Here is a 27934-nt window from a genome sequence, read left to right as displayed (position 1 = left end):
GATCTCCGCCTCTCCCATGTGGCCTCCCCAGCCCTGGAGGGACACGTCCGTCACAACTACGTGCTCCGATTGGGGAAGGGAGAGGGATCTGCCGCTGACCCAATCGCGGTCCGTGAGCCACCACTGCAGCTGTCTCGCAGTGCCCTCTGAGATCAGGACATGGTCGGACAGGTTGCCCTGATGCTGGGCCCACTGAAACTTCAGGTCCCACTGCAGAGCCCGCATCTGCCAACGGGCGTAATGCACCATAAGGATGCAGGAAGCCATCAGCCCCAGAAGCCGCAGCGTCAACCTGACCGAAACTCGGGATAAAGGCTGAAAGATGGGAATCAGAGCCTGTATATCCCGAACCCACTATTCGGGTGGGTAAACCAGAAACCGCGCCGAGTCGAGAACCGCTCCGATGAAAAGGAGCTTCTGAGAGAGACAAAGGTGTGACTTCGGCACATTGATGGAGAACCCCAGCTGGTGCAAGAGGTCTGCCGTCGTCTGGAGGTGGCTGACGACTGTCTGGAGCGAGCCCGCCTTCAACAACCAGTCGTCGAGGTAGGGGAAGACTGAAACCCCTAACCTGCGCAGATGAGCTGCGACCACCGCCATTATTTTCGTGAACACCCGTGGGGCGCTGGTAAGGCCGAAGGGGAGCACGGTAAATTGAAAGTGCTCGTGGCCTACCGTGACTGCAGATAGCGCTGGTGGGCCGGTAGGACGGGGATGTGGAAATAAGCGTCCTGCAAGTCCAACGCTACCATCCAGTCTCCTGGGACCAGGGCAGCTAAGACCTGAGCCAGTCAGCATTTTAACTTCTCCTTCCGGAGGAAGCCGTTGACGTTCCGTAGGTCCAAGATAGGGCGTAGGCCCCCTTTGCCCTTCTTGGGTACCAGAAAGTAGTGGGAGTAGCAACCACACCCTACTTCTGGCCCAGGAAAGCGCTTGATGGCCCCCTTGGCCAAGAGGGCCGAAACGTCCTCCTGCAGAAGCCGCAAATGATCCCCCGATACGCGTGGCATGGCTTGAGGGGTTGTCTCGAATGGGAGGGAGTAGCCCCTTCGGACGATTTGCAGCACCCACCTGTCCGATGCGACAGTGCGCCAGTGGGAGTGATGGCGAACCCTGCCCCCCACTGGCGTCACATGGGCCGAAAAGCACGGACTAGGAGGGTTTAGAGGCGGATGCTGCGGGGGAGGGTGTGGACTGGCCTCGCCGTTGTCCCAGACCGCCTTCACGGCGATTTCCACGGCCGCCACCGCGCTGGAAGTTAGTCTGCGGCATGTGGCTGGCAGCACGTGTGGGGGCGCCCCTTCCTTGGCCACGAAAGGAGCGAAAGGCACCAGTTTGCTTGCGCGGGGCCGAGAGGCTCAAGGACTTGGCCGTAGCCCTGGAATCCTTAAAGCGCTAAAGCGCATGGTCTGCCTTGTCGCCAAAAAGGCGTCGGCCATCAAACGGCATGTCCATCAGTGTATTCTGGACATCGGCCGAAAAGTTGGCGGGCCTCAACCAGGCGTGGCGACGAATCGCCACCGTCGTTGCCATCGCTCTGCCTAGTGAGTCGATGGTATCCAACCCACACCGGATAGAATATTTTGCTGCATCCCGGCCTTCCACAAGGATTGGCCGAGATTGGCACGTACCTCCAACGGACACTCTGGCAGCAATTCCGCAACCGTATCCCACAGAAAGTGGGTGTAGCGGCCCAAGAGGCATGCGGTGTTGGAAGACCGCAGTCCTAGACTAAGGGATGAGAATACCTTTTTGCTGTACTGCTCATACCTCTTGGATTCCTTGTCCGGCGGAGCAGACGGGAACGCGATCTGGGAATTGGACGCCATGATGACCAGACTTTCGGGGGTGGGGTGGGTGGACAGGAAACATGGGTCGCCCGCGGCCGGGCCTGGACCATGTGCCCAAAAGAACGTCGGTCAAGGCCTCATTTAACGGCAGCGGAGGCTCGGCCGAGCTTGACTGCCGTTTAAGGACCTCAGTGAGGAGGGTAGTCCTCAAGGCCGCAATGGGGAGCTCAAGGCCCAGGGGCTTGGCCGCCCTCATCAACACCACACGGTAAGTTGCCCCCTCCTCCGTAGCCACGGTAGGAGGCGAGACAAAGCCAGTGTCTGGTGAGGTGTCCAGACCACTGGCATCCCCAAGTCCACCTGTCCAGTCCTCTTGAGACTGACATTCTCTGGTCACAGGGTTCTCAGACCCTTCCCAATACTCCTCTTCACCCATCCCCTGATAATCAGGGTTGTCAAACGATGGGGCCGGTTCATAGAAGCTAAACTCCCCAAGCGGCGCCCAGCGGCGCCGTTCCGATGCCGGAACCGGAGCGAGGGAGGCATCTGGGACAGCGCCACCCGAGGACGGCGCCGGAGGTGACACCTGAGGGACCGGCGCCGGTGAGGTCGTTAGGTCAACCGGCGAGGACCCGGATCCCGAAGCGGATCCAGTGGGGCCCTGCAGCGCCGGGCCCGAAGGCGCCAGTGGCGTTGGGGCCGAAGCAACCGACCCGCTAGGGGCCCCAGACTGGTCCACTGGGCCCGAAGGCGCCTCGGAACCCGTCGGGGAAGAGAGGGACCTCATGGCCATGAGGAAACGCTCGATCTCCCCCGGCGTCGCGTCCTGCCCAGGGACCGGAGGGTGTGGAACAGGCCGCGACGCCCGCGACTCCGATGGACCCGCGTGGGCTGTGTCACCCGAACCCCCGGCCGCGTCGCGCGAGCGTGAGAGGGGAGTCAGAAGAGCGATGACGTCTCTTCGACTTCTTGTGCTTACCTGACGACCACTTTGACCCGGAGGAGTGATGTCGACTCTCGGAGCTGTGATGGCGAAGTCAGGGCCCGGCAGTCGGGGCAGGTCTTGACGTTGTGGTCGACGCCGAGACAGTGGAGACACCGACGGTGAGGGTCGGTGACCGACATAAGTCGGTCGCAATCCTCACAAGGCTTGAAACCAGGCATCCCTATCGGCACCGTCAGGAGTCGCAAGACTCAAGAAAATAATCAAAAGGGATCAAAAAGTCTAGTCAAAAAGTGACTAAAGTACTGCCTTTTCCAGATCTGCGCTTGTTGGCGCGGAAAAAAGAAGAACTGACGTCAGCACGCGGAGGCGGCGTCTAAGTACTCCGACGACGTCATCACGGCGCCCACGACGCGACGAGGAGCCGCAGACGAAGCCTACCGACGCGAAAGGGTACTGCTACGCAAAAATTTCCGGATCCAGTCTGACGCCTGGGGATATTCTAAGGTAAGGAATCTATCACTAACGTGTCTCTTTCAGATAAAGGATCAACGACCCCACTCCTCCCTGTTTGTCGCAGTTCAAAATGTCAGTGGCGTTGTCCGTGAACACTTGCACTAGCCTTCCCTTGATTGAAGGTAGAAAGGCTTTCAATGCAAGCCAGATCATCCAGAGCTTCCCAATGTTGATGTGGAGTCCGGATTCTGCCGGAGACCTGAGGCCTCAGATCTCCACCTCTCCCAGATGACCGCCCCCATCTCAGGAGTGACACATCTGTTACCACTGTCATAACTGGTTGGGGAAGGGAGAGGGGTCTACCGCTGACCCACTTACGGTTCTTTTACCACTACTACAGAGCTTTTGCAGTTCTCTCCGAGATCTGGACCATGTCAGAGAGATTCCCCCAACGCTACGGCCACTGAAAATTTAGATCCCACTGCAGAGACTGCATATGCAGAGGGCATGCGTTACAAGCAAGATGCAGGAGGCCATGAGGCCCAGAATCCTCAATCATTCTCACCGAAATCCAGGATAGAGGCTGAAACATCAGAATCCTAGCTTGAATATCTTGGACTCGCTGTTCTGGAGCATAGGCCCAAACTGCACTATGTCCAGAACAGCTCCGATTAAAGGGAGCATCTGAGAGGGAGTCAAGTGTGACATTGGCACGTTGATAGTGAACCCCAGGGAATGCAGGCGGTCCACCATAACCTGGAAGTGGGGGATGACTGCCTGGGGCGAGCCTGCCTTAACAGTAAGTTGTCAAAATAGGGGAAAACTGGCACCCATGATCTCCGCAGAAGGGCTGCAACCCCAGCCATCACCTTGATGAACACCCGAGGGGCGCTGGCAAGACCAAAAGGGAGCACCGAGAACTGAAAGTTTTTGTGGCCCACCGTGAACCGCAGGTAAAGCCTGTGGTCAGTCAGGACTAGAATTTTGAAATATACTTCCTGAAAGTCCAATGCTACCATCCAGTCTCACAGGTCCAGGGCAGACATGACTTGAGAAAAACATGAGCGTTATGAACTTCTTGAGGAAGACACTGGGAGGGCACAGGTCTAGGCTCTGGGCACCAGGAAGTAGCATAAATAGCAACCACAACCTACTTCTGGCATCAGCACCCTCTCAATGGGTCACTTTTTGGAGGAGCATGGAGAGATGGTCCTGTTGCAAGCAGGTGGCATGGGTGGAGGGATAGTGACAGAGGGGAGGGTGTTTCCCTCTGGACAATTTGGAGAACCCATCGGTCTGATGTTACAGACCTCCAGGGGGGCAGGTGATGTCGTATCCTGCCTCTAACTGGGTGCCCATGTTGGTAAGAGGGGTTGGAGGCTGTGGCTGCTGGCGGGGTGCTGGCCTTGCCTGACCTCTGGCTGCCCGTTCCAAGGGGTCTGCGGGTACCACATCCTTGGCCATGCAGAGGCTCGGAAGCTTGTGTGTCGTAGTGGCTAGGAGGGTATAGATACAGCTGGAAGCCCCTTCCATAGGAGCGAAAGGCGGCTTGGGGATGGCGAGGGGCCATGAGAAGGCAAAAGAAATAGCTGTATCTCTGCAGTCCCTAAAGCACTCCAGTAATGAATCCACCTCGTCTCAGAAAATAGAGCAGCCATCAAAGGGCATGACGATAAGTAATGCTTGGACATTCCCTGAAAATCCAGTTGTTCGCAGCCAGGCGTAGTAATGTAAGGCCACAGTCAAGGAAACCGCTCGGCCCAGCGAGTAGGTGGTATCCAGTCCACATCTAATCATCAACCTATCTGGATCTCTTCCATTGGCAACAGCCTAGGAAGTCTACCTGGGCCTCAACCGGAACCATGGGCAGCACCTGCTCAACTGAATCGCATGGAGTAATGGCCCAAAAGGTGCATGGAGTAATGGCCCAAAAGGTACATGGTGTTCACAAATCGCAGTGTCAGGCTGGTGGAAGAAAACACCTTCTTGCCTAAGGTGTGCAGCCTCTTGGATTCCTCATCCGGTGGAGTAGTAGCCAATATGCCAGGATTTACATGGGAAATAAGAGGCTTGGACCATGAAGTTCTCCAGTGTAGGGTGTTGTGTAAGGAAACTAGGGTCCCCCAGGGGGAGTACGGTGGCGGGGGGCAATCATCCTGTTCATGCTCCCTCCTTCGTAGCCACGGTATGGGGAGAACACATGCCAATATACGGATAAGTGTTCAGTCCACTGGCCAAGTCCTCACACCAGCCCATTTGTGGATCGAAAGGCTGGTATTCTCAGCGTCCAGTTACCCTCCCAATCCTCCCCGATTCACAGCTCATAGGATTAGATTAGGGCTCAGACTCAGGCCTAGAAGGCATGGCTCAAGTCAGTAGGGAAGATTGGGGACCAGAATGGGAATGGCACCGCCAGAGGGTGCCATGAGCGTCTGCACTGGGACCTGCGCCTGGGGAAAGTTTCTGGTCCGAATCCATCCAAGGAGCCCGACTGACACAGGGGCTCGAGCCACCGGAATGGAACCAGTAGGGGCCCGCCTAACCTGCAGGCTTGAATGCCAGCCGGCGGGAACGGGCAACTCAAATATGAGGAGAGTAGTCTCATAACAGTCTTGGAGTTGAGCGGGGTCACTTTGGCTCCTAGAGGTGAGGAGCCTTTCTCGAACAGTGGAGCCAGGCCTCAAATGGTGATGCTATCTCGTCTGCTAGCGGACTTCCAAACTCTTACTCTTGTGGTGGGACTTACCCAATTGACCCACAGACTACGATTGCGACAAAGATTTCCGGCTCCGCAACTGATCCCTGGACCTTCCTCTCAACTGGGATCGAGACCGTCGCGGTGTCATATGTCGAGTCGCCAGCAACTTGACAAACCACTCCTTCACGGCCTTTGGATTCATCAAGCGAGAGTTGACGCAGGTCTTCAACTCATGCTCGAGGCATCAGAGGCAAACAAGGTGTGGGTCCTTCAGCTACATTGATAAGTGACAGGCACCGCACAGCTTGAAGTCTGCTTTCCTAGATGACACCCCTGCCACACCAGGAAAAAGCTTCATAAAAGACCGACAAAAGTGACTAGGAGGAGCTCTCTTCATATCTGCACTGACTGGAGCAGAAAGAAAAGAACAGACGTCAGAGCGCTGAGGTAGCACCTATATAGGCACGGAGCATGTCACTTGCGGCGCCGCCACAACCACGTGGAGCCGAATGTTGCCGCATACCTGCACACAGGGGCACTGCTCCACTAAAAAATTCTATATCCAGTTTGACACCTGCGGATAATTCGAAGGTAAGGAATATGTGCCTAGAAGTCTATCAGATCAAACAGAGCATACAATGCTACAGAAAACAGACTTGTTTCTCTAGGCAATATTTTAAGAATTACCTGCAGTTTCTAAATCTGTATAACCATATTTTTCATACTTATTAAAGTTGTTTGCTTTTGTACATAAACACACTAATACTCTGATTATATGCACTGTGTACTACTGGGAAACAGCACTTTGTATGCTGGTCTTTAGGTTTATATGTTTATTCAAATAATATTGTAATCCTGGTTTCACTAATTGATAACCGTGTAATTAATTGGTTAAGCAACTTAATTATTATTCATGATACAACTATACCAAAGAAATGAGTGTTTAGTGAGCCACTGTTTCCATTATAACTATTAACCCAGGTTCCTACCAGGCATTTTGAGTTGCCCTTGTTTCTCTTAACTACTCTTACTATAAGCTACAACAAGAAACACCCAGACATTTCGTATTATCGCACCAGCAATGCCCTCTAAAATAGAATAACTATCCACTGTAGTAGTCAAATTGGATAGTTTGCTTGCTTTTTCTGAGGAAGCCTTCCAACATCCACCTTTTTAAAAACAACTATTTCCATTCGATAATTATATTTCATATGATAGCTCAAAGTGGCAACCACTCATGTCCAAACTCTCTCAAAGGTAAAAAAATAAAATTAAAATAAAAATCTGTTTGGCCAACATTCAGGGAGTCAAATTGGGGAATACTAGTAGAAAGCTGCACTTTAAGAACACAAGCTTCTATTTGAGTGACTCTCAAAGGATTTTAGCCTGTGCCTTCAATAATTTGAAGATGGACATCAATGTCCCAGCTACGACAATGTTCGCTTCAGTTCCCCTGTGGGCAAACTTGAGGTTCACTGCAGTAGAGAAACCTCAGCTTTACTCAAGTCAATATCAAGGGTCCAGAGCATGACTTTGATATCCTACTGGAGAATATTTGCAGATAAAGTGTCTTTGGGTGTGATGATGGCAGGGGTTGGGGCGGGGGGAAGTCACCCAGATTCTTTAACATTGTACCTATCTCCATACTATCTTCAGCCTTCACCCTGGCAAGGCGTTTCATGGAGTCTTATGCGTAAATTGGCCACCTATGTGACGCTCAAGGTCATTTGTCTCGACTTCATTTGCCACTGACCACCAAGAAATCTTACAATTAGACTTTCCAATCATATGTTTACCACCAGGATATTTGAGGTGAAAATCAGTCTTTGTACTGAGATGATCATGAAGGGTGTTATGGACTTCAGTAGAGCCCTTTCGCCACCTGTGAACACATCTATAACCTCATTCAAAAATGCATTCTTATGCAGGTCACAGAGTAAAGAATGGCACCAGTAAGTTGACAAAACCTCCTGTTCACTTTCTAATTAGACCAAAGTATGTGGCGTAAAGGCATACAGGCACACTCCTGACCGATCAACCCCTAATATTCAAGCAACCACAGATGACCTTGACAATTGCATTAAGATCATCTTAGTTGATCACCCCTCTTGAGTAGATATTTTTTCTCAGTCTATCTGCACAGATGTTGCTGAACCCCACAATTTGGTAGACCAGCAGTAGTACACAATGCTTATTCATCCATCCTTTACCATTGTTCTGCAGTCAGCTGACAAAGATGCCTCTGCTTTTACATGTAGAAGGTATTAATGAGGTTGCTGTGATTCACTGCCACTTTAGATCTCACGAATGATGGAAAAAGTTCCGATGATGACCTTTTGTACACAAATTTTTAAGGGGAGAGAAGAATCTGATCTAGTCCAAAAGGTACTGATAGTTTCCTATGTAGAGCTACCCAAACATAAGAGTTGGTCTTGACTGTTAACTGCAAATGCAACATGCAGAAGAAGTTCAATTGCAAGTTTGTAACCAAGGATAGAAGGCCTAGATCACGCTTGGACTGTTTGTCCAGTAAAAGGTACCAGTGTTCTGGTAGATGGAAAGAAAGGGGGCACATGCAGACCCTAGGATTTGATGCTACTATTATGCAGAAAGGTCATTGACCAGACAGCCTCTTGAACCACCAGGCTGATAAGGTCCTGTTTAAGAACAGTTTCCTTACCTGGATGAAGGCAGTCTGCCTATCTGGCGGAGTGGAGGTGCTTGCAAGGCTAGAGCAAAAAAAAAGAAACCCTCTTAGAATGCACACAAGAGGATTTTTGTAGCTCCTAGAGCATTCAAGATCTAGTCAGATACTGAGCATCAGGGCAAGACAAGACTGCTTTCTCCTGGGACGAAATTTTAAAACGTCCAGGAAGGAATAAAAGCTGTCAGACCAGGACTCTATGGCCTGCACAACTCAAGAGATGGTGACCAATCCTCATAACAAATATTCCCACTGTCCCTGGAAACGTAAATAGGTACTGTGGTGAGCTCTCAGATATTCAAAGTACCTACTTTTTTAGATGTTAACTCTGAGGATAATAGTGTCAGAGAGGCAAGGTTTATTTTTTGAGGATGGTCCAGAGGGAAATGAATAGTTCAAGCAGCATTAGTATCATACACAAATGGCCCAAAGCAGCGTTATTCCTTTGGAAAAAAATATAAGGTTTCTTATTACAAAAATGAAAATAAGACCAGTAGCTTCACAAGTTTGTGTTTTTTCAGCATTTCATCTGAAAACACATCGGTGACTCGGTCCTTCATTAATTTCACTTTATGCACAATTAACAAGCATACAGTTAGATAGTCTAATCTTCTTCTAGGAGCAAAGTACAAAGTCTACATGTAAAGGAGTAATGATGGCACAGCATTGCTGCAGATTTCCAAGAGTAGAGGAGGAGGCCTGCACTACTTGACCCACTCTGTTGTAGCGGTATTACAGTCTGTTGTAGTGGTAAAACAGTCGGGGGCTGCTTGATGCTGTAGGAAACTGGCAGCAGTCTCAGGGTGAAGTGTAACAGTGCGCAGCAACAATGGTGCCAGGACTGGGTTATGAGACAGGTTATTTGCTACCAAATGGGTATGCAACGGAGATGCAGGGCTCACAGCCACACAGGTACCTCACATCACTGAAGGCTCACAGGCCTGGATGTGGTCTGAAGATCCTATGTGGCCAATGCAGTGCAGGCTCCCAGGAACCCATAATGGCATCTGTGCCACTCAGGAAGCAGTGGTAATGTAATACAGGGCACCCGCTCATAGATCTCAATGACCAGCCCAGAAAAATGTTGCCAAGACTGGGATCAGTCTGGCAGTGATAGCAGCCAGAAACGATCTGGCTTCAGAAGCATCACTCAGACCAGACTTACTTGTCAAACAATGCAGGAGTTACAGGCTCCTGTCTTGTCGAATTCAGCGCTTCGGACTTCCTTATGGAAATTTCATAATGCAGAATTCTGCTCTTGCTGAATATGACAAATGCTCTCCCCACTGAGTAGACTACATCCTGGTTCCCGTTATGGCAAAAAGGATGACAACCATGATCCTGTCTCTAGTTCTCGTCTGTTTCTACACAAATATGAGGATCTTAGGGTAAAAGGTGAACACAGGAACAAGCCGGAGAAGCTTGGATCATCCACTGAGACAATTATTTCCAAGTGTTCAATCAATTTCAAAGTTGGCCTACACATTTAACAGGAATGAATCATGGAGCATTTTCCTTATAGTTGACCACAGCATGACAGTAATCATTAGGGGTGAATCTGTTCCTTCGTCATTGCATATGCCATGAAAACATGCTTGCTTTCAACACAAAGCACAGAATGCAGAGCTGGAGCAGGTATTCAATTATGTTCCACAAAGGCTGTGCCCTTTTGTTAAGAAACCAGGGCAAAAGCGGTCTTTAAACCTTCACATGCTGGAACTGGCTTACAGTTTCATTCAGATCACAAGCTATTTCCTTGGAATGGGCACTGGCGTCTACCAGACAGTGCACTCAGCCATACACTGAATTCCAGAGGCAGGAGGGAATGTAAAGGAACAATGCAGAGGGGCATACTGCAGATGTCTATCTCAGACTACCATCAACATTAAAGGAGGGCCCTATACGATTTAAAGGCTTCATACAAACAGGGGTAACACTAGCATAGGAACCCTCTCACACACTGAAGCACTCACATACATGCAAGCACATACACTCACAAGGATCGAGGGTTGCAGTTATTACCAACCAACTACAAATCTTTACAAGAGAGCCAATATGTGATTTCCTTAGTGACATTCAGCTAAATAGGCCTATACTGTACTACTAGAATTGGCTGTCAACACCAGTTAGTTTAGCCATTGCAGATGCAAAAGTACCACCAATTTGGGTGGTTCCAAACTCACAAGACTAACACTGCTGATGAGCAACATGTGAGGAAACGCATGAGCTCTTGTACATGAAAACGTGCCTAGGTTGCAAGAACGTTAAAATTAGAAGCAAGTTGTCACACTGTGCCCAAGGACTCCGGTCCCTACAGTAGTGGAATGAAAAGGGGAACCTTGCAACACCCGCGATAGTCGGAGCAATAGGCAAACTCTTGTGCTGTACTGATGTCCATTTTCTATTCTGCCCACTAGGCCACTTCAGACATAACCAGTCATCAGATGTAGCCCTCCAAATAGTGGCAGTCCAGTCCAAACTTTAAAGGAGCCAGCTAAAAATGAAAATAAACACCAGCCGGGTTTGACCAGGGTAGGGATGCTCAGTGAGAGGCACTTTATTTGGAAGATTGGTACCATAGCGAGTAAATACATGTCTGGGCAGACAAGCTGTTGGGAATCTCTCAGGGACATATTCCAGTTTTTTTATTTTTTATTTGCCCACTTTTTTTAACTCCTGACCAGAAACAGCTATATGAGCTTTATGCAAATCAGACCTGGTCCTGCCACAATAGGAATAGGCCAGCTCAAGCTACAAAACCACTTCCACAGTGAACAAGGACAGGTGAAGTTTGAGACGTAGACATGTATAACCATAGTTCGAATGGTCACACTTGTGTATATCTTGTTTTACTATTGTTGGCTAATGTGTGATAAAGTTAAAGTAACAAATGAGTACAAAGAACAGGAGTTTACAACAATGTGAGAAAACGTTTCAACTAAATTCAGTGTAAAACAGCAAACAATGTTAGGTGCCCTGCATAGTGAGGACATTTAACATTCAGGAAACTAGAACAATGTTTCTGTAGTAACAAGTACAGGATGTATCGATTAACTTTTGCTTTGAATTTAAAAAGGAGGTGCTGACAGATTCATCTAGCTACCTGGGGAGTATGTAAAATGTTAAGTATTTGAGAAAAAGAAGGCTAAACCATGGCATAGTTTTTTTCCCCTCCAATGCTGGTATTTTCTTTACAACAATTCAAGTACATGAATAAAAAGGTCTCTCAAATGGAGCAGAAACAGTATTACTGGAAAGAAAGGATACAGTGCAGATTAGGCCTAGAATATCTACATTATGGGAACCACTGCCCATTGCTGATAACGTTCCAACATGGGTGCAACACCACAGAGGAGTTCAGAGTTATTCTTACGAGATTCTCATTGTGCATGCCATTCGGGGACTGAGGTTTCATTTGCACTTAAATCAAGATTATACTTTATTTTCTTTAGAAAACAGGAGTCCTAGTGTTCCTGGGACAGCCATCAACAGAGAAGAAGTGGGTGCATTAACATTGAGTAGTCCGTATTTGATGAGAAATCATACAGATGGGGGCGGGTAGATTTTAAGACCCAATTGGTCTTGGGCTATGAATAACATCACATAATGCATCACTTTCTCTCACTCCCTCAAAATGTAAAAGTAAGCACGTTTTACAGGTTTGTGCATAAAGAACAAGTTACTTCCCTTCAGTAATGCCTTATCTGGTAGAGACAATATATCTAGCCTCAGATTCCTTACCTCAATTTCCCCAGACATCAGACTGGATCCGGAAGATTTTTCGTGAGCAGTACCCCTGCATGCCAGTAAGTGGCGTTAGTCAGCTTCCAAGCCAGAAGTGATGTCTGCATCACCTATATAATCACCACTTTGGCGTGATGACGTCAGTTACTTATCACGAATTTCCACGCCAGAAGCACGGAACCATGAAGTACACTGACACTGGTGTGTCCAAACTAGGGCCCAGAAAGCAATAATTCCTCACCCTAGAAATCTGTCGGGAGGATGGGTGGGTCCGTAAGGAATTTGTGGGTATATATGGTCTCTACCAGATAAGGCGTTGCCAAAGGTAATTAACTTATTTATCTGATAGAGACTTCCAGCTGCAGATTTCTTACCCTTGAATAGATACCCAAATAATAGCATCCCCTATGGTGTGTCTGTGGACACATTTTAAACTAGGAAGTCTTGCAGGACCCAACGGGTGAAATGCTGGTCCCTGCAGAGCAAAATGTCCAGGCAGTAATGCTTGGTAAACCTGTGCAGGGAAGCCCATATTGCTGCCTGGCATATGTCCAGGACTGGGACTCCACATGGTAATGCAGTGGTCACAGCTTTAGCGGAATGAGCCCGTAAGCCTTTAAGAGACTGATAATTTTGCCAGTGTATAACAGATTTTGATGCAGAGAATGACCCTTGAAGATTGTTTATTTCTGCACCGCCAGACCTTTCTTTGCACCAACATACCCCACAAAGAGTTGCTTGTTCACCTTGAACATTTGTATGTGGTCAAGGTAGAACGACAACGCTCTTTTTGGGTTCAGGTAGTGGGGTCGCTTCTCTTCTTAGAGAGATGTGGAGAAGCACAGACTGTGGACAAGGTGACAGATTGGCCCACGTGAAATGGTGTCACCACGTTTGGTAGGCAAGAGGCCCTAGTGAGAAGCACCAGTTTGCCCGGATAAACTGAATGGAGGATTGAAAGACAAAGCCTGCATCTCACTCACCTTTATGGGCTGATGTAATCGCCACACGATAGGCTGTTTTGATGGTGGGCAGCCTGAGGGGACAATTATGAAGAGGCTCCAAATGAGCACACATCAAGAATGTGAGAAACAAACTAAGGTCCACTGAGCATTAATAAAAGGTGAAGGGTAAACATATGTATAAGGCCCTTCAAAAATCTATTTACAATAGGGGACTTAAAATAAAGAGGATTGGTCAGGCAGCTGCAAGAAGGCAGAGAGCAGAAAGATAACCCTTACGAGTGGCCCAAAGCAGGGCCCAGCTGGGCAAGGGTAAGAATAAAAAGCTAAATATCAGAAAGGGAGGCAGAAAGTGGGTCAATGGACTTTTCCGTACAATATGATACAAATTGCTTTCAAAGGCAGGCATGGAATATGCTACTTACCAGTATGCATCTGTTCTTGGCATGTTGCTTGGCTGCTGACATTCATATCTGTGCATAGATCGCCACCTAGTGTTGGGTCCGGATGATTGCACATTGTTGTCCTGGAAGAGTCTTCCAAGTATCACGATATAGGTGGCTCCTCCCCTGGACTACAGTGCCCATGGGCATCCTCTCCATTCTCAGATAGTTTTTTGCTATTGTGGCAGAGATGAAGTATGATACAGTAAGTGATGTCCATGCCTGAGATTAATTCTGAGTGCTACAGCTGCGACAGGCACCGGGGAGGAGGGCGGGCGATATGAATGTCAGCAGCCCTACATGCCAAGAACAGATGCATACTGGTAAGTAGCATATTCCGTTCGAGGCATGTGGGCTGCTGAATTCATATCTGTGCATAGAATAAATAGCAGTCTCCTCCTTAGCGGCTGTTGCCCGTGCCAGCTGCAGCAGTCTGAAAAAGAGTCCTGAGAACAGCCTGTCCTACACCAGCTTGCTGTTTGGAGTGTACATCCACGCAGTAGTGTTTGGTAAATGTATGTATGGTGGACCATGTGGCTGCTCTACATATATCCTCTAGAGGAATGTTACCTAGCAAAGCCATGGATGCCCCTAACTTGCGTGTGGAATGCGCTCTTGGGGGAACTGTTAATGTGCGTTTAGCTTTTTGATAACAGATCTGTTTGCACTTAACAATCCATCTGGCTATACCTGAGGGGTTGCCGTTGTGCTGTGGAGAAAAGGCAACAAACAGTTGCTTAGTCTTTCTGAAATCTTTTGTCCTGTCTATGTAATACAGGAGAGCTCTTTTAACATCTAATGTGTGCAGAGCTCGGTCTGCCACTGAATCTGGATTTGGGAAGAATACTGGTAGTTCTATCGTTTGGTTAATGTGGAACTGTGATACCACCTTAGGCATAAATTTAGGGTTGGTACGTAGCACTACCCTATTAGCATGAATCTGTATGAAAGGCTCTTGAATAGTTATGGCTTGAAGCTCACTAACTCTCCTTAGCGATGTGATCGCTACTAGAAAGGCCACTTTCCACGTCAGAAATTGTATCTCACAAGAGTGTAGAGGTTCAAAAGGTGGTCCCATCAGTCTGGTCAGAACTATGTTCAGATTCCAGACAGGTGAAGGCGGGTGTCTGGGAGGAATTACTCTTTTGAGTCCCTTCATAAAAGCTTTAATGGCTGGCACTCTGAAGAGGGAAAGGTGCTGCCTGTTTTAGTTTCAAGAGTGTTTTTATTGAAATTTTAAACAGGCATATAGTAAGACATCTCTGTGAGAAAAGTAAGCTTAGAGCATACATTGCGGGCGGGACAGACAAGCACGTCTTCCCTTGTGCAGCAGTATAAGCAATGAAGATATGCCCAATGAGCGATTTGACATCATGCTTGGAAGGGCAAAAGATAGACATGAGAAAAACAACACAAACCAAAAACCCCCACCCCCTCCCCACAAAATCCCCCCTACCTCCGCCCCGACCAGTGTGCCCAGGAAAGTCAGTGACATCTGCATTATGTCACGGGAGTATGACGAGGCCTAGAGTAGAGTCACCGGGAGTCATCGGTGGTGTTAGTGAGACGCAGAACCCTAAGGTATTTGGGGCAGGTAACTTCATTGAACTCCTTGGACAAGAGGGTCAGCAAAGGAAGCCACGTTTTGCGAAAGGCATCTGTGGAGCTGGTGAGAGTGGCGTGGATACGCTCCATCCCAAGGGTGAACCACAGTTTGTGGAGCCATCCCGTGTGTGTAGGTTTAGTCGTAGTGCCCCATAGTGACAAGATGTGTTGTGTGGCTGCCTGCATAGCAATGCCCATCTGTCGACCTCGCAGTGATTTGAGGGGAAACATTAAGGCATTGGGTAGGCCCAACACGGTGTATGCAGGGAATCTCGGGACGTCAGTGTAGAAAGTGGAGTCTATGTCATCCAGGACTTGTTTCCAAAAGTCTCCCAGCTCGAGGCACTCCCAGAGGATGTGAGTTAGGGTACCTCGTTCCCCGCACCCTCTCCAGCAAAGGTCGCTGCGCTTCGGGTTCCCTTGGTGTAATCGGACTGGAGTAAGGTGCCAATATATGGCGAGTTTGACTGCCGTTTCTCTTGCTTTGGTGTTTCGTGTAGTGTGTGAGGCTCTGTGGTAAATGTATCCCCATTCTTTGGATGACAAGGTTCTCCCGGTGCTGCCTGTTTTGAAGATAAGCTGCCATTGCAGCAGTTAATGTATCCGGATGGAACGATATGCCAGATTGCATCTGTGTAGATGTAACAAATAACAATGTTTTGAGTTGATGCATCTAGCAGATTTAGGTAATTATTGGAACAATAAATGACAAATCGCTTCCATTTTCCCGCATAGCATGCCCTGGTTGTAGGTCTTCTTGCCTCCTTGATAATATTCATACAGTCAGGGGGCAGGTTCAGGTAGCCAAACTATGACCTCAGGAGCCATATTGTAAGGCTCAACTGTTACGGATCTGGGTGCTGAATGTCTCCATGGCTCTGAGTGAGGAGACTGGGTGTGAGTCGCAGTCGTTGATGAGGCACCACGGAAAGTTCTAGGAACGTGGTGTACCATGCCTGCCTTGCCCATGTTGGAGCAACTAGGATGAGTGTCATTGAGTGCTGTCGCAGTTTGCGCGCCACCAGCGTTACGAGCGGTGCCGGAGGAAAAGCGTACGCAAATCTGCCTGACCAGTTCATCCATATCGCATTGCCCTGAGACTGCGGGTGTGGGAACCTGGCGGCGAAGGTTTGGCATTTTGCGTTTTCCTTTGTGGCGAACAGGTCGATCTCTGGATGACCCCACTGCTGGAAATACGGTTGTAGCACCGAGGGATGTATCTCCCACTCGTGCATCCGATGGCTGTCCCTGCTGAGTAGATCCGCCATCTGGTTGTCCTTGCCTGGGAGGTGTTCTGCCATGAGGAACATGTTTCTTTGAATGGCCCACTTCCACATGCTCTGAGCTAGATGTGACAACTGGAGAGTTTGTCCCCCCCCCTGCTTCTGGATGTAGTACATGGCAGTCATGTTGTCTGTCCGGATCAGCAAGACTTTGTTGCACAAATGCACTTTGAACGCCTTCATCGCCATGAAGATTGCCATCAGTTCCAACAGGTTGATGTGCATCTTCTTTTGCTGCGTCGTCCATAGTCCCTGCACTGTGTAATGAATGACATGCGCTCCCCAGCCCTGGAGAGATGCGTCCGTCGGCAGCACTATTTGTGGTACAGGCTCCTGGAACGGTCGTCCCCTGCAAAGGTTTTGTGTGTTCCACCAATGCAGAAAGTTGAATGCACGACCGGTCACCAACACTAGGTCTTTCAACTGTCCTTGAGCCTGGTTCCACTTTCGTGCTAAGCACTCCTGAAGCGGACGCATGTGTAGTCTCGCGTGAGGTACTATGAAGATGCAGGAGGCCATCATACCTATCAGCTGCATAAACACTTGCGCTGGAAGTGAGTGTTGGGGTCTGAATCTCTGAATCAGCAATTGCATGCTGTTGATTCTCGCGGAGTTTGGCTTTGCTTTTGCTGCCAGAGTGTCTATTGTCGCTCCTAGGTACTGTTGTACATGTGCGGGTTGAAGATGAGACTTTGGATAATTCAGTGAAAAACCTAGACTGTGTAGGAGGTGAATTGTGAGGGACATGTGGCTGGCACATTGCTTGGCTGACTTTGCTTGGATAAGCCAGTCGTCCAGATAAGGATAGACATGGATGTGTCTCCGAAGGTGCGCAACTACTGTCGCCAAGCACTTGGTAAACACTCGGGGGGCTGTTGTGACCCCGAAAGGCAGGACCTTGAACTGATAATGCTGGTTGTTTATGGTGAACCTGAGATATTTCCTGTGTCCCGGGTGTATCGGAATGTGGAAATATGCGTCCTTCAGGTTTAGTGTTGCTAGGAAATCTCCCTGACTGAGCAATGGTAGAATTTGCTGCAAAATGAGCATGTGAAAATGTTCTGACAAGATGTATTGGTTCAGGGGTCTGAGGTCTAGTATGGGCCTGAGAGACCCGTCGTTTTTTGGGATTAAGAAGTACAGCGAGTACACCCCTGTACCCTGTTGTTCTAAAGGCACGAGTTCTATGGCCCCTTTTTTCAGCATGCAGATGACCTCTTGCTGCAATAATCGCATGTGCTCTGCGGACATAGGACGGTGCCTTGGGGGTATGTTGGGTGGAGTGGAGGTTAGTTCTAGACAATAGCCGTATTGGATAAGTTGTCTCACCCACCTGTCTGTGGTAATGCCTTCCCAGACTGGCAGGAACTGCTGAAGTCTTCCCCCGACCGGTGTTACATGGTCTGGGGGCAGTGACAAGACGTCACTGTTTAGTGTTGGCGGAGGATCTGGCGTTATTATTTCCTCGTCCTCTGCCTTTGGTGCTGTTGCCACGGTATCCACCCCTATTCTTGTTGTCGGTGGTCTGGGTCCCTCCTTTGTTGCATTGGGCTTGCTGTGATGCTTGACCTCTAGAGGTTCCCCTGTTACCGGAGCGACGAAAGGACCCTCCCCTGAACTGTTGTGACTGCAGAGCTCCCATGGATTTGGCTGTCTCAGTGTCTTTCTTAATTTTTTCTAGGATTGTGTCCACATCAGGACAAAATAAATAATCAGGGTTAACAGGCTGATTTAGTAATGTGGTTTGAATCTCAGGCTTGAATCCAGAGATGCGTAACCAGGCATGCCTTCTGAGCATCACACTTGTATTGATGGCCCTAGCTGCTGTGTCTGCTGCATCTATCGCATATTTAATGGATGCATTTGATATCAGTTTCCCCTCCTGTATCAGCATTTCTGCTCCCTCCTTATAAGCATCAGGCAAGTGTTGTAGTAGTTGCTCTAATGTGTCGTAATGAGCCCTATCATATCTGGCTAATAGGGCCTGTGTATTTGAAATTCTCCAAATATTTGCTGCTTGAGCCGCTACTCGTTTTCCAGAAGCTTCCAAGATTTTGGATTCTTTGTCCGGAGGAGGAGCATCACCACTTGTTTGAGAGTTCGTTCTCTTACGAGCATTTGCCACTACTAAGGAGTCCAATGGCAGCTGGCCCTTGATATACGTAGGGTCTACAGGCGCAGGCCGGTATTTCCTGTCAATTCTTGGGTTCACAACCCTTGCCCTTGTGGTTTCTTTGAAAATGTCACCAGCGTGTTTAAGGACACCCTTCAGCATAGGCAATGTCTTTACTGATCTTTCTGAAGTCGAGAAAGTGTCAAACAAAAAGTCTCCCTCTATTGGGTCAGCATGCATTTCTACATCATGATTATTTGCTGGCCTTTCAATTAACGCGTTGAACGCAGCTGTATCTTCAGTTGGCGAGGTTTTGACCGTATAGGAGTGAGTGTCAGGCGTCGTGTGTGGCTCAACCGGGTCAGTCCAGGGTTGAGACTCCTCTTGATCTGTGTCAATAGGATAATTAAATTCGTCCTCATTGTAGCCTTCCCCCACATCCTCATTAGTACTTGTGGGTGAATAGATATATTCCTGTCCATAGGACTCCACAGGCTCAAAAAGAACAGGTGAGGTGGAAGAGTCCCTTTTCTTTTTGAGTGGGATCTTGTAAGACTTCATAGGATTTTCTGGAATGATCTTTCTTTTATAGATAGTGAGTCCGCCAGAATCCGAGTCTATGAACAGTTTCAACTGGTTATCATAGGAGGGCGCTTGGAACACAATGTCCTCTTCTATGGGCTGAGTCCTTTTTACTACTGACACCTTTTTGATCGTTTCGATGCTTTGTTGTGGCTCGAACGCCTTAGGTCGTGCGGTCGGGGGCAGTCTGAATTTAATCGGTGGCGTTAGCATTGGAAACGGACTGACCTTCGAGGGTGGCGCCGTCTTCGATCCGACCGACTTAGTATTATCACCAGTTTGTTTCTGGCCTAGCGTCGACTTGAGCTCTTGGTGCGCAGCAGGCACGCTCTTTTGCTTCGACTTGACGTGCTCTATCTTGGTCTTCGACTCGAAGGTCTTGACTATCAGTGGTTTGGAGGCTGGAAGCTTCGGATCGAGAGTCTTCTGAGACTTGAGTTCCTTGTTAGTGTCGCCCATCTTTTGACGTCGACGGCGTCAGTGCGACGTTCTTGACCTTAGTCACAGGCTTCGGCGCCCCGATCTTCGGGCCGACACCCTCTTGTGAGCCAGAAGGGTCGATGACTCTTCATTTTGATTGGATCCGATGAATCCGAAGTCGTCGATCCGAGGACTGTCTTTAGCAGTTTCAGTTTCGATTTTGATTCTGTCGGTTTCGATTTCACCATCGACTGTGGTTGATTGAACGATGGCTCCTTAGATATATTCTTAGCCGGGCCTTGACGCGGGGCTATAGAATGTTGTTGAAGATCTTGGCTAAGGCCTTCCGGCGATGCCTCGACCTGAGCCTTTGAAAGTACAGTGTCATCATCGGCACCTGCAACTGCGGTTGGGCCTTGCTCATCGCTAGACTAGTCATCGACGGCTCCGATGGCCTGTGCGTCGTCCCCTACCTCGACAACGTCTTCATCATGGACGTAGTCTTCTTCTTCGTCTTCATCATAGTTAAGAGTTCTGCTCCGAAGCAGGATCCGATTGTTTTTCAGGATCCTCCTCATCGACGCCCTCGTCGTCTTCAGCCTCGAAGATGTTCTCCGGGTCGGGCGCCGTTTTCTGCGCCGACTGTCTCGCGGCGCGTCGAAGCCAAAGTGTTTTCTTTGACCTGAACCGAGAACAGGCCATGCAGCTGGCCTCGTCGTGGTCTGGAGATAGGCATTTATTGCACACCGGGTGCACATCGATGTGAGGGTATTTAGAGTTGCAAACGGGGCATCGTTTGAACGGGCTCCATTCCATCGTCGATCGTTGATGGGGCCTTTGGTGTCGAAAAAGGCAAGCGGCCTTCGACGTCCAGCTCGAAGAATTGGAACAAGTACGCGGCACCGAACGAAAAGACAATACAGACGCCCCGAAGACCTTTTGGCCTTGGGAAAAAGTTTTTTATATTGATGCCGAACTTGAGTTAAGAAAGTACATCCGAACCCAATGGCGGAAAAAACCAATCTGAGGATGGAGAGGATGCCCATGTGCACCATAGTCCAGGGGAGGAGCCACCTATCTCGTGATACTTCGAAGACTCTTCCAGGACAACAATGTGCAATCATCCGGACCCAACACTAGGCGGCGATCTATGCACAGATATGAATTCAGCAGCCCACATGCCTTGAACATACTGTTTTGGCGGAGGGATGCCTGGAAGCCAGAATAACATTGCAGACTTCAATAGGAAGGTCGAAAGCTCTCAACTGCCGCTGCTCAATCTCTATGGGAGAAGGCTGAGAGTTAAAAGGTTTGGGTGGAGGACCCTCTCTTGCTGCTGCAACAGAATATCCTCCCGAAGTGGCAGCCTGATAGAAGGATCGACACTGATGTTCAGAAGCTCAGAATACCAGCCACTTCATGCCCAGTCTAGAGCCACAAGGATGACTTGGACACAATCATTCCTGATCTTGAAAACTCTGGGCAGGATTGGAATGGACGGAAAAGCGGACTCCATTCCACTCGAGATTATAAGCGACTGAGTAAGAGCTGCCTTGGAAACTCCAGCGTACAAAAATGCGGGCATTGTGCGTTCTCTGCAGAGGCGAACAGATCTAACCAAGGCTCCCCTCTCTGCTGAAACAGACCTTGCGCCATCTTCGGGGGAAGACGGCATTCATGATCCGCTAGGCAATGATGTCCAAGTTTGTCCGCTCTGGCGTACAGAGAACCTGCCAGGTGTTGAGCCACCAAGGATATGCCCGCTGATCCAGCCATGTCCAGAGATACAGGGCCTCTTGAAAGAGGGCCCAACATCCCACCTGTCTTGTTTGTTGCAGTACCACATGGCGGTGGTGTTGTCCATAAACAACTGCACTAGCCTTCCCTTCATATAGGGTAGAAAGGCTTTTCAATGCCATTCAGATCGCATGGAGTTCCAGCATGTTGATGTGCAGTCCGGACTCGGCCGGAGAGCAAAGTCCTCTGATCGCCACCTCTCCCAGGTGGCCGCTTCATTCCAGAAATGACGAATCTGTAACTCTTGGGAGATCTGGTTGGGGAAGTGAAAGGAGGCTGCCTCTGACCCAATCACAGTTTGTTAGCCACCACTGCAGGTCCTTTGTAGCTCCCTCCAAGAGCTAGGCCATGTCAGAGAGATTCCCCAGATGCTGCGCCCACTGTAACTTCAGGCCCCATTGCATAGCTATATATGCCATCTGGCATGCAAACAGCTGGATACAGGAGGCCACGAGGCCCAAAAGCCTCAGTCATTCGCACCAAAACCCAGAATAGAGCTTGAAACATCAGTATCATAGCCTGAATATACTGCACTCGGCGCATGGGAGGATAAGCCCGAAACTGCACTATGTCCAGAAGAACTCAGATGAAAGAGCATCTGAGAGGGAGTCAGTTGTGACTTCCGGCATGTTGATAGAGAAGGAGTAGTTTCTTTTCTGTAACTCCAGTTCTGTAGTAGGGGTATCTCTGTTATAGTCATAATCTAGTGAATAGTCCCGCCCATGTGCGTGGACCCCGGAGCAATCAAAAATAATCTCTAAAGTGTCGAAAAAATGCAGAACTGCACAGACACTTAAGAGAGAATTTAAAGACATAATGCAGCCTATAAAAGGCTACACTGTCCAGTACTTCAGCTACAAATTCCACCAAAAATCCACAAAAACAGCAAAGCCTGTCCAGATTTCCTTTGTCTTCAGTACAAAACCCCTCTGGAAGATAGAGAGGAAGGCATGGACAGACAAGCCCCATAGGCTGCCATTATGTGGCTCAGAATAGGATACTGTGCCTTTAAGAGAACTTTCCAGAACTTCACAGTATCCCAAAATGCCTTGCAGGTCTCTCTTACTTTCAGTTCTTTTTGAAGGCGTAACACGCCCGACCTGTAGCATTCTTTACATGAACATCTCTCCACCGGGGAGGAGGGCGGGCGCTTATGACTATAACAGAGATACCCCTACTACAGAACTGGAGTTACAGAAAAGAAACTACTCCTTCTGTAGTAGGGGATCTCTGTGTAAAGTCATAATCTAGTGAATAGAATGGCAAGCCCAGCCCCACACCAAAGCGGCAGTGGAGAAAAGAAACCAACAGCACTATTGTGCGAACAAATTCCGCAGCGAAGCCTGTCCAACCTGAGCATCTGCTCTGGCATCAGCGTCCAGACAGTAATGCTTAGCAAAGGTATGAACTGACTTCCAAGTGGCGGCCTTGCAAATTTCTGCAATCGGCACATTACGGAGCAAGGCTGTCGTGGCAGCTTTGCCCCTGGTGGAATGAGCCTTAGGCTTACCCCCTAAGGTCTTATTAGCTTTCTGGTAACATAGTTGTATGCAGGACACAATCCACCTAGAAATGGACTGCTTAGAGGTCGCAAGACCCGTCCTGACTGATCCGTAATTGATAAACAATTGGTCAGACCTACGAATATCTTTAGTCTTATCCAGATAAAATTTCAACACCCTCCGAACATCCAGGGAATGTAAGGACCTTTCCGCTGGAGATGAAGGATTCTGAAAAAACGTAGGCAAAGTTATAGTTTGGTTGACATGAAAGTCAGAAATAACTTTGGGAAGAAATTTAGGGTGAGTACGCATAACAACCTTAGCAGCATGAAATACAGTATAAGGTTGATCACAACACAAGGCCTGAATTTCACTCACCCTGCGGGCCGATGTAATGGCCACGAGGAACGCTGCCTTCCAGGACAGGTGCTGCAACGAAGCCTTATGAATGGGTTCAAAAGGCTCCTTCATCAAACTGGACAGCACCACATTCAATTCCCATGAAGGCGAAGGAAGCCTGACAGGAGGGAACACTTTCTTCAAGCCTCCAAAAAGTCTTTGATCACAGGGATCTGAAAGAAGGAAGTCTGTGAAGGGTTTTTCCTGTAGGCAGTCAATGCAGCGAGATGAACCCTAATCGAGTGAACATTAAGGCCAGATCGCGCCAAATGCAGAAGGTAGGGAAGGATGACATCTTCCTTGCACGTCGTAGGATCGAAGTTCCTGGACACACACCAGATACAAAATCTCTTCCACTTGTAAGCGTATGACGTCCGAGTGGAGGGCCTCTTAGACTCCTTCAATATCTCCATGCAATCGTCTGGTAGATTCAAATGGCCATATTGCACTACTTCAGGAGCCATGCCGCCAAACTCAAGGATGAGAGGTTGGGGTGCACCATCTGCCCCCCGAACTTCGTGAGAAGGTCCGGCCTGCACGGCAACCGAATGTGTGGAAGGAGGGACCGATGTAGAAGGTCCGTGAACCACCACTGTCTGGGCCATTCCGGGGCAATCAGGATCATCCGTGCCCTGGACCGGGACAGCTTGATGAGCACCGCCGGAATCAGAGGGATGGGTGGAAAAGCGTAAACAAAGCTGTTCGACCAGTTGATCCAGAGTGCATTCCCCAGCGTCCCTTGCTGGTAGTACCTGGAGGCGAAGTCTCGGCATTTGCTGTTTTCGGCGATGGCGAACAGATCTACGTCTGGACTCCCCCACCTTGCGAAGACTTCCCCTAGCACGTCGTCGTTTATGACGCATTCGTGGTTTTCCTGGATCAGCCTGCTCAGTGCGTCCGCCTGGACATTCTGCACACCTGGCAGATGGGTAGCCGTTATCGTCAATCCTCTTGCCAGAAGCCAGTGCCAGATCGTCTGCGCCTCCCGAGACAGGGTGCGCGATCTCGACCCCCCCTGCTTGTTGAGGTAATACATCGTGGTCGTATTGTCCGTCTGTACAAGCAGAGCGTCCGTCCGGAAGGACGGATGAAAGGCCTTCAGCGCCAAGTGAACAGCCCTGAGTTCCAGGAAATTGATGTGATACATGGACTCCGTCTGAGACCACGTGCCTTGGATCTGTAAGTCCCCCGAATGCGCTCCCCAGCCCTGGAGAGAAGCATCCGTCACGATCGTCCGAGTAGGAATGTCCTTGTGGACGGGAACTCCTCTGAGGAGATTCTCCGCTGAACACCACCACTTCAGAGACTGAAGAGCATGCAGAGACAGTCGTATCTTGTCGTCCCAAGATCCTCTCCTCTGGTCCCATTGGTCCTCCAGGCACTCCTGCAGAGGTCTCATGTGTAGTCGTGCATGAGGAGTGAGGAAGATACAAGAGGCCATCGACCCCAGTAGAGAAGACACCGTCCTCACTGTTGTAGATGGAGCGGTCATAAGAGCCTGAGCCTTCCGAAGGATCGATCTCCGTCGCTCCTCCGAAGGAGACACGCTTGCTGACAGCGTATTGATGGTGGCCCCCAAGTATTGAATACATTGGACCGGGATCGGGACAGACTTGGACATGTTGATGTGCAACCCCAACTTGTTCAAGAGAACGCACGTCTTCCGGAAGTCCGCTTGGGCTTCTGAGAAGGAGGAGGCCTTGATCAACCAATCGTCCAGGTACGGGTAGACAAACACCTTGCCTTTCCTTAGGTGTGCCGCTACCACTGCCATGCACTTGGAGAATGTCCTGGGTGCAGATTTCAGTCCGAAAGGCAGCACTGTGTATTGGTAATGATTGGTGCCGACTTGGAACCGCAGAAACTTCCTGTGCTTGTGCGCGATGGGCAGGTGGAATTACACATCTTGAAGGTCTATGGCACAAAGCCAGTCCCCCTCTTGCAACTGAGGATAGATCTGATGCAACGACAGCATGCAAAACTTTTCTCTGCGAATCCACTTGTTTGCTTGCCGCAAATCCAGAATGGGGCTGAACTCGTTCTTGTCCTTTTTGCGAACCAGAAAGAACCGGGAGTACAGACCTCTTCCTCTTTGAGACAGAGGTACGTCTTCTATCGCCCTTTTCCTTAACAGAATATCGGCCTCCGCCTGGAGCTCTCGTAGTTGATACTGCGAGCTGACCGGAGGGATCGCTGGAGGAGGGCTGATGAACCGAAGACTGTATCCATAGCAAACAATATTCAGCACCCACTTGTCCTGAGTAATTTTCTCCACTCTGCCAGAAAAAATTGAACGCTTCCCCCCACCGGAGTGGGTAACGGATGACGGGGGAATAACCGCTCAGGGTCGAGACCCGGCCGGGCCCTTGTTCGCGGTAGAGGGCTGCTGTCCACCTCTACCCCTCTGACGTTTTTGGAAAGGCCTTCGGAACTGCTGCTGTTGTTGCTGCTGCTGTTGTCCCGAAGACTGTCCTCTACCTTTCCCTTGCGAGCCGAACCGCCGCTGGAACTGGCGGTAAGGTTCTTGTCCTTGGGCTTCTCCAAGCCCACCGCCGTCAGGGTCTCTGCCTCGGCCTTCATCCGTGCCATCTCGTCATCTGCGTGTTTACCGAAGAGCGTGTCCCCGGAGAACGGCAGGTTGGCCACTCGCTGTTGCGCCTCAGGCTTGAGAGACGTAAGCCTGAGCCATGCATGGCGGCGCTGGTTGATACCGTGGCAGTAGCCGTGCGTGGCTAACAGGGAGATATCCGCCGCGGCACTGATGGCCTGGTTCGAGACCAGCATCCCCCTCCTTGACAATTTCCATGAAGTCCTCCCTCTTGTCACGCGGCACAAGGTCCGCGAACTGCTCCATGGAATCCCAAAGCGCACGGTCATATCGTCCCAGTAATGCCGAGTCGCTGGAAGCCTTCATCGTGGTGGAAGAAGTCCCGCATGCCTTTCTTCCCGCCAAATCCATCCAGCGGCTCTCCTTGTTTGGAGGCACGGTGGAGGACGGGGAGGTAGAGTGTTTCCTGGCCGCCGTAACTATTACTGAGTCGGGGACCGGGTCCATCCTCAGGAAGGCAGGGTCTGAGTCCGGCGCCCTGTACTTCTTCAAAAGTCTAGACCGGGCAGCCTTCACCACCGCCGGCGTAAGAAAGAGTTCTTGTGCCGGTTCAACCAGTCCCGGAACCAAGGGTAACAGAGGGCGAGACAGGTGCTTCTTGTGCAAAGTCTCGAATATCACGGACGTCGTAGGTGTAGGAGCCGTCACCGTGATACCCAACTTCGCGGCCCCCCTCAGGAGAACCTCCTGGACCGTACCGATATCATCGATAGGAGACACCCAAGTCTCCGGTGAGTCGAACAAGGTAGGGGAATAGGAGCGGGTCCTAGAGGACGTATCGGTCCTGGATCTGTGTCTCCTACGGTGCCTCCTGGAACGGGTGGAGGACCTGTGCCTACTCCTCGATCGTTCCCTCCGTCTGGAGCGTGACTTCGATCTCCTGGGCCTCGGCCGGTGCACCGGCTTCTCCGGGGTGGCCGACTTGGGCTTACGTGGTTCCTTGGACTTTGGAGTCTTCTTAGGAGGGGTCGGGAGATCCGGCAACGAGACCGACCTCAGCGGCACCGGTGGCGGCTTTTCAGGCAGAGGAGGCAAAGGAGGAGGGGGAGGAGTCCTCGGACGCGGGCCTCTAGGTAGCGGAGGAGGAGGTGGAGTAGACTTTTTGGGAGTATACAACTCCGAGTACACCGATCCCGGTGACCCACCATCCTTCCTGGGTTGAGGGGAGCCCCCCTCAGCCCTAGGCCGCGCAGTACGATCCTTCGGCGCCACCGACCGGTGTGCAGGCGTCGACGGTCAACTCCTCGACGTCGAGCGACCCTTCGGCGTCGACCGTCTCCTCCTCTTCGGCGTCGAAAGGCTGCCGTGTCTCGACGTCGACCCGGACCAACTCGACGACGACCCTCTGCGTCTTGACGGCGATCTCTTGCGCCTCGACGGACGTCGACCTCGACCTCCTACGCTTCGACGGCGAACGCCTCCGTCTCGCCGGCGAGTGCTTCTGCGTCGACGGCGGGCTCGACGACGAGGATCCCCTAGACGACGATGACGCCTTGTGTCTTGACGGCGATCGACGGTATCGCCTCGGCGGCGAGCGTCGACGCTGATCCTGTCGACGCCGAGATCTCGACGTCGACGAAGACAGCGACGATGACAAAGTCTCTGTGTTCGACGGCGGCCTATGCAGGTCCCTCGACGTCGACGGGTGACGTTTTCTCGACCCAGAGCCCTGGGGAGATGGGGAGCCGGCCTTGGACTTCCCCCTCGACGTCTTGGGGGGTGCCACCGACCCAGACGGAGAATGGGGACGTGTGCTGGGCTTCCTGCCCCCGGGGAGCCCCCCAGGGGCCTCAGCATGGGCAGATGAAGCCCCTCCAGACCCACCTTGCGTCTTCTGTCTTCTTTCTTCTAGTCCCTGAAGCCTGATCTTCAGTCTGTCCTTCAG

At 50.2% G+C, this 27934-nt stretch overlaps 1 protein-coding gene across 8 annotated transcripts in view; it reads right to left on the bottom strand.

The window, feature by feature from the left end:
- Positions 1–27934, bottom strand: part of MARK2 (microtubule affinity regulating kinase 2) — a 632043-nt gene that overhangs the window by 101803 nt on the left and 502306 nt on the right. For 2 of the 8 annotated variants that reach the window (XM_086950529.1, XM_086950528.1), the window contains one exon: positions 8568–8616. The exons of the other annotated variants lie outside the window; for them this stretch is intronic. In XM_086950529.1, coding sequence (XP_086806655.1) covers positions 8568–8616 — 49 coding nt within the window. The remainder of the gene's footprint in view (positions 1–8567; positions 8617–27934) is intronic. 8 annotated transcript variants of the gene reach the window in all.

This window comes from Lissotriton vulgaris, unplaced genomic scaffold (genome assembly GCF_964263255.1).
Source record: "Lissotriton vulgaris unplaced genomic scaffold, aLisVul1.2 SCAFFOLD_667, whole genome shotgun sequence".
NCBI classification, from domain to species: Eukaryota; Metazoa; Chordata; class Amphibia; order Caudata; family Salamandridae; genus Lissotriton; species Lissotriton vulgaris.
This window is presented reverse-complemented; position numbering and strand designations above follow the sequence as displayed.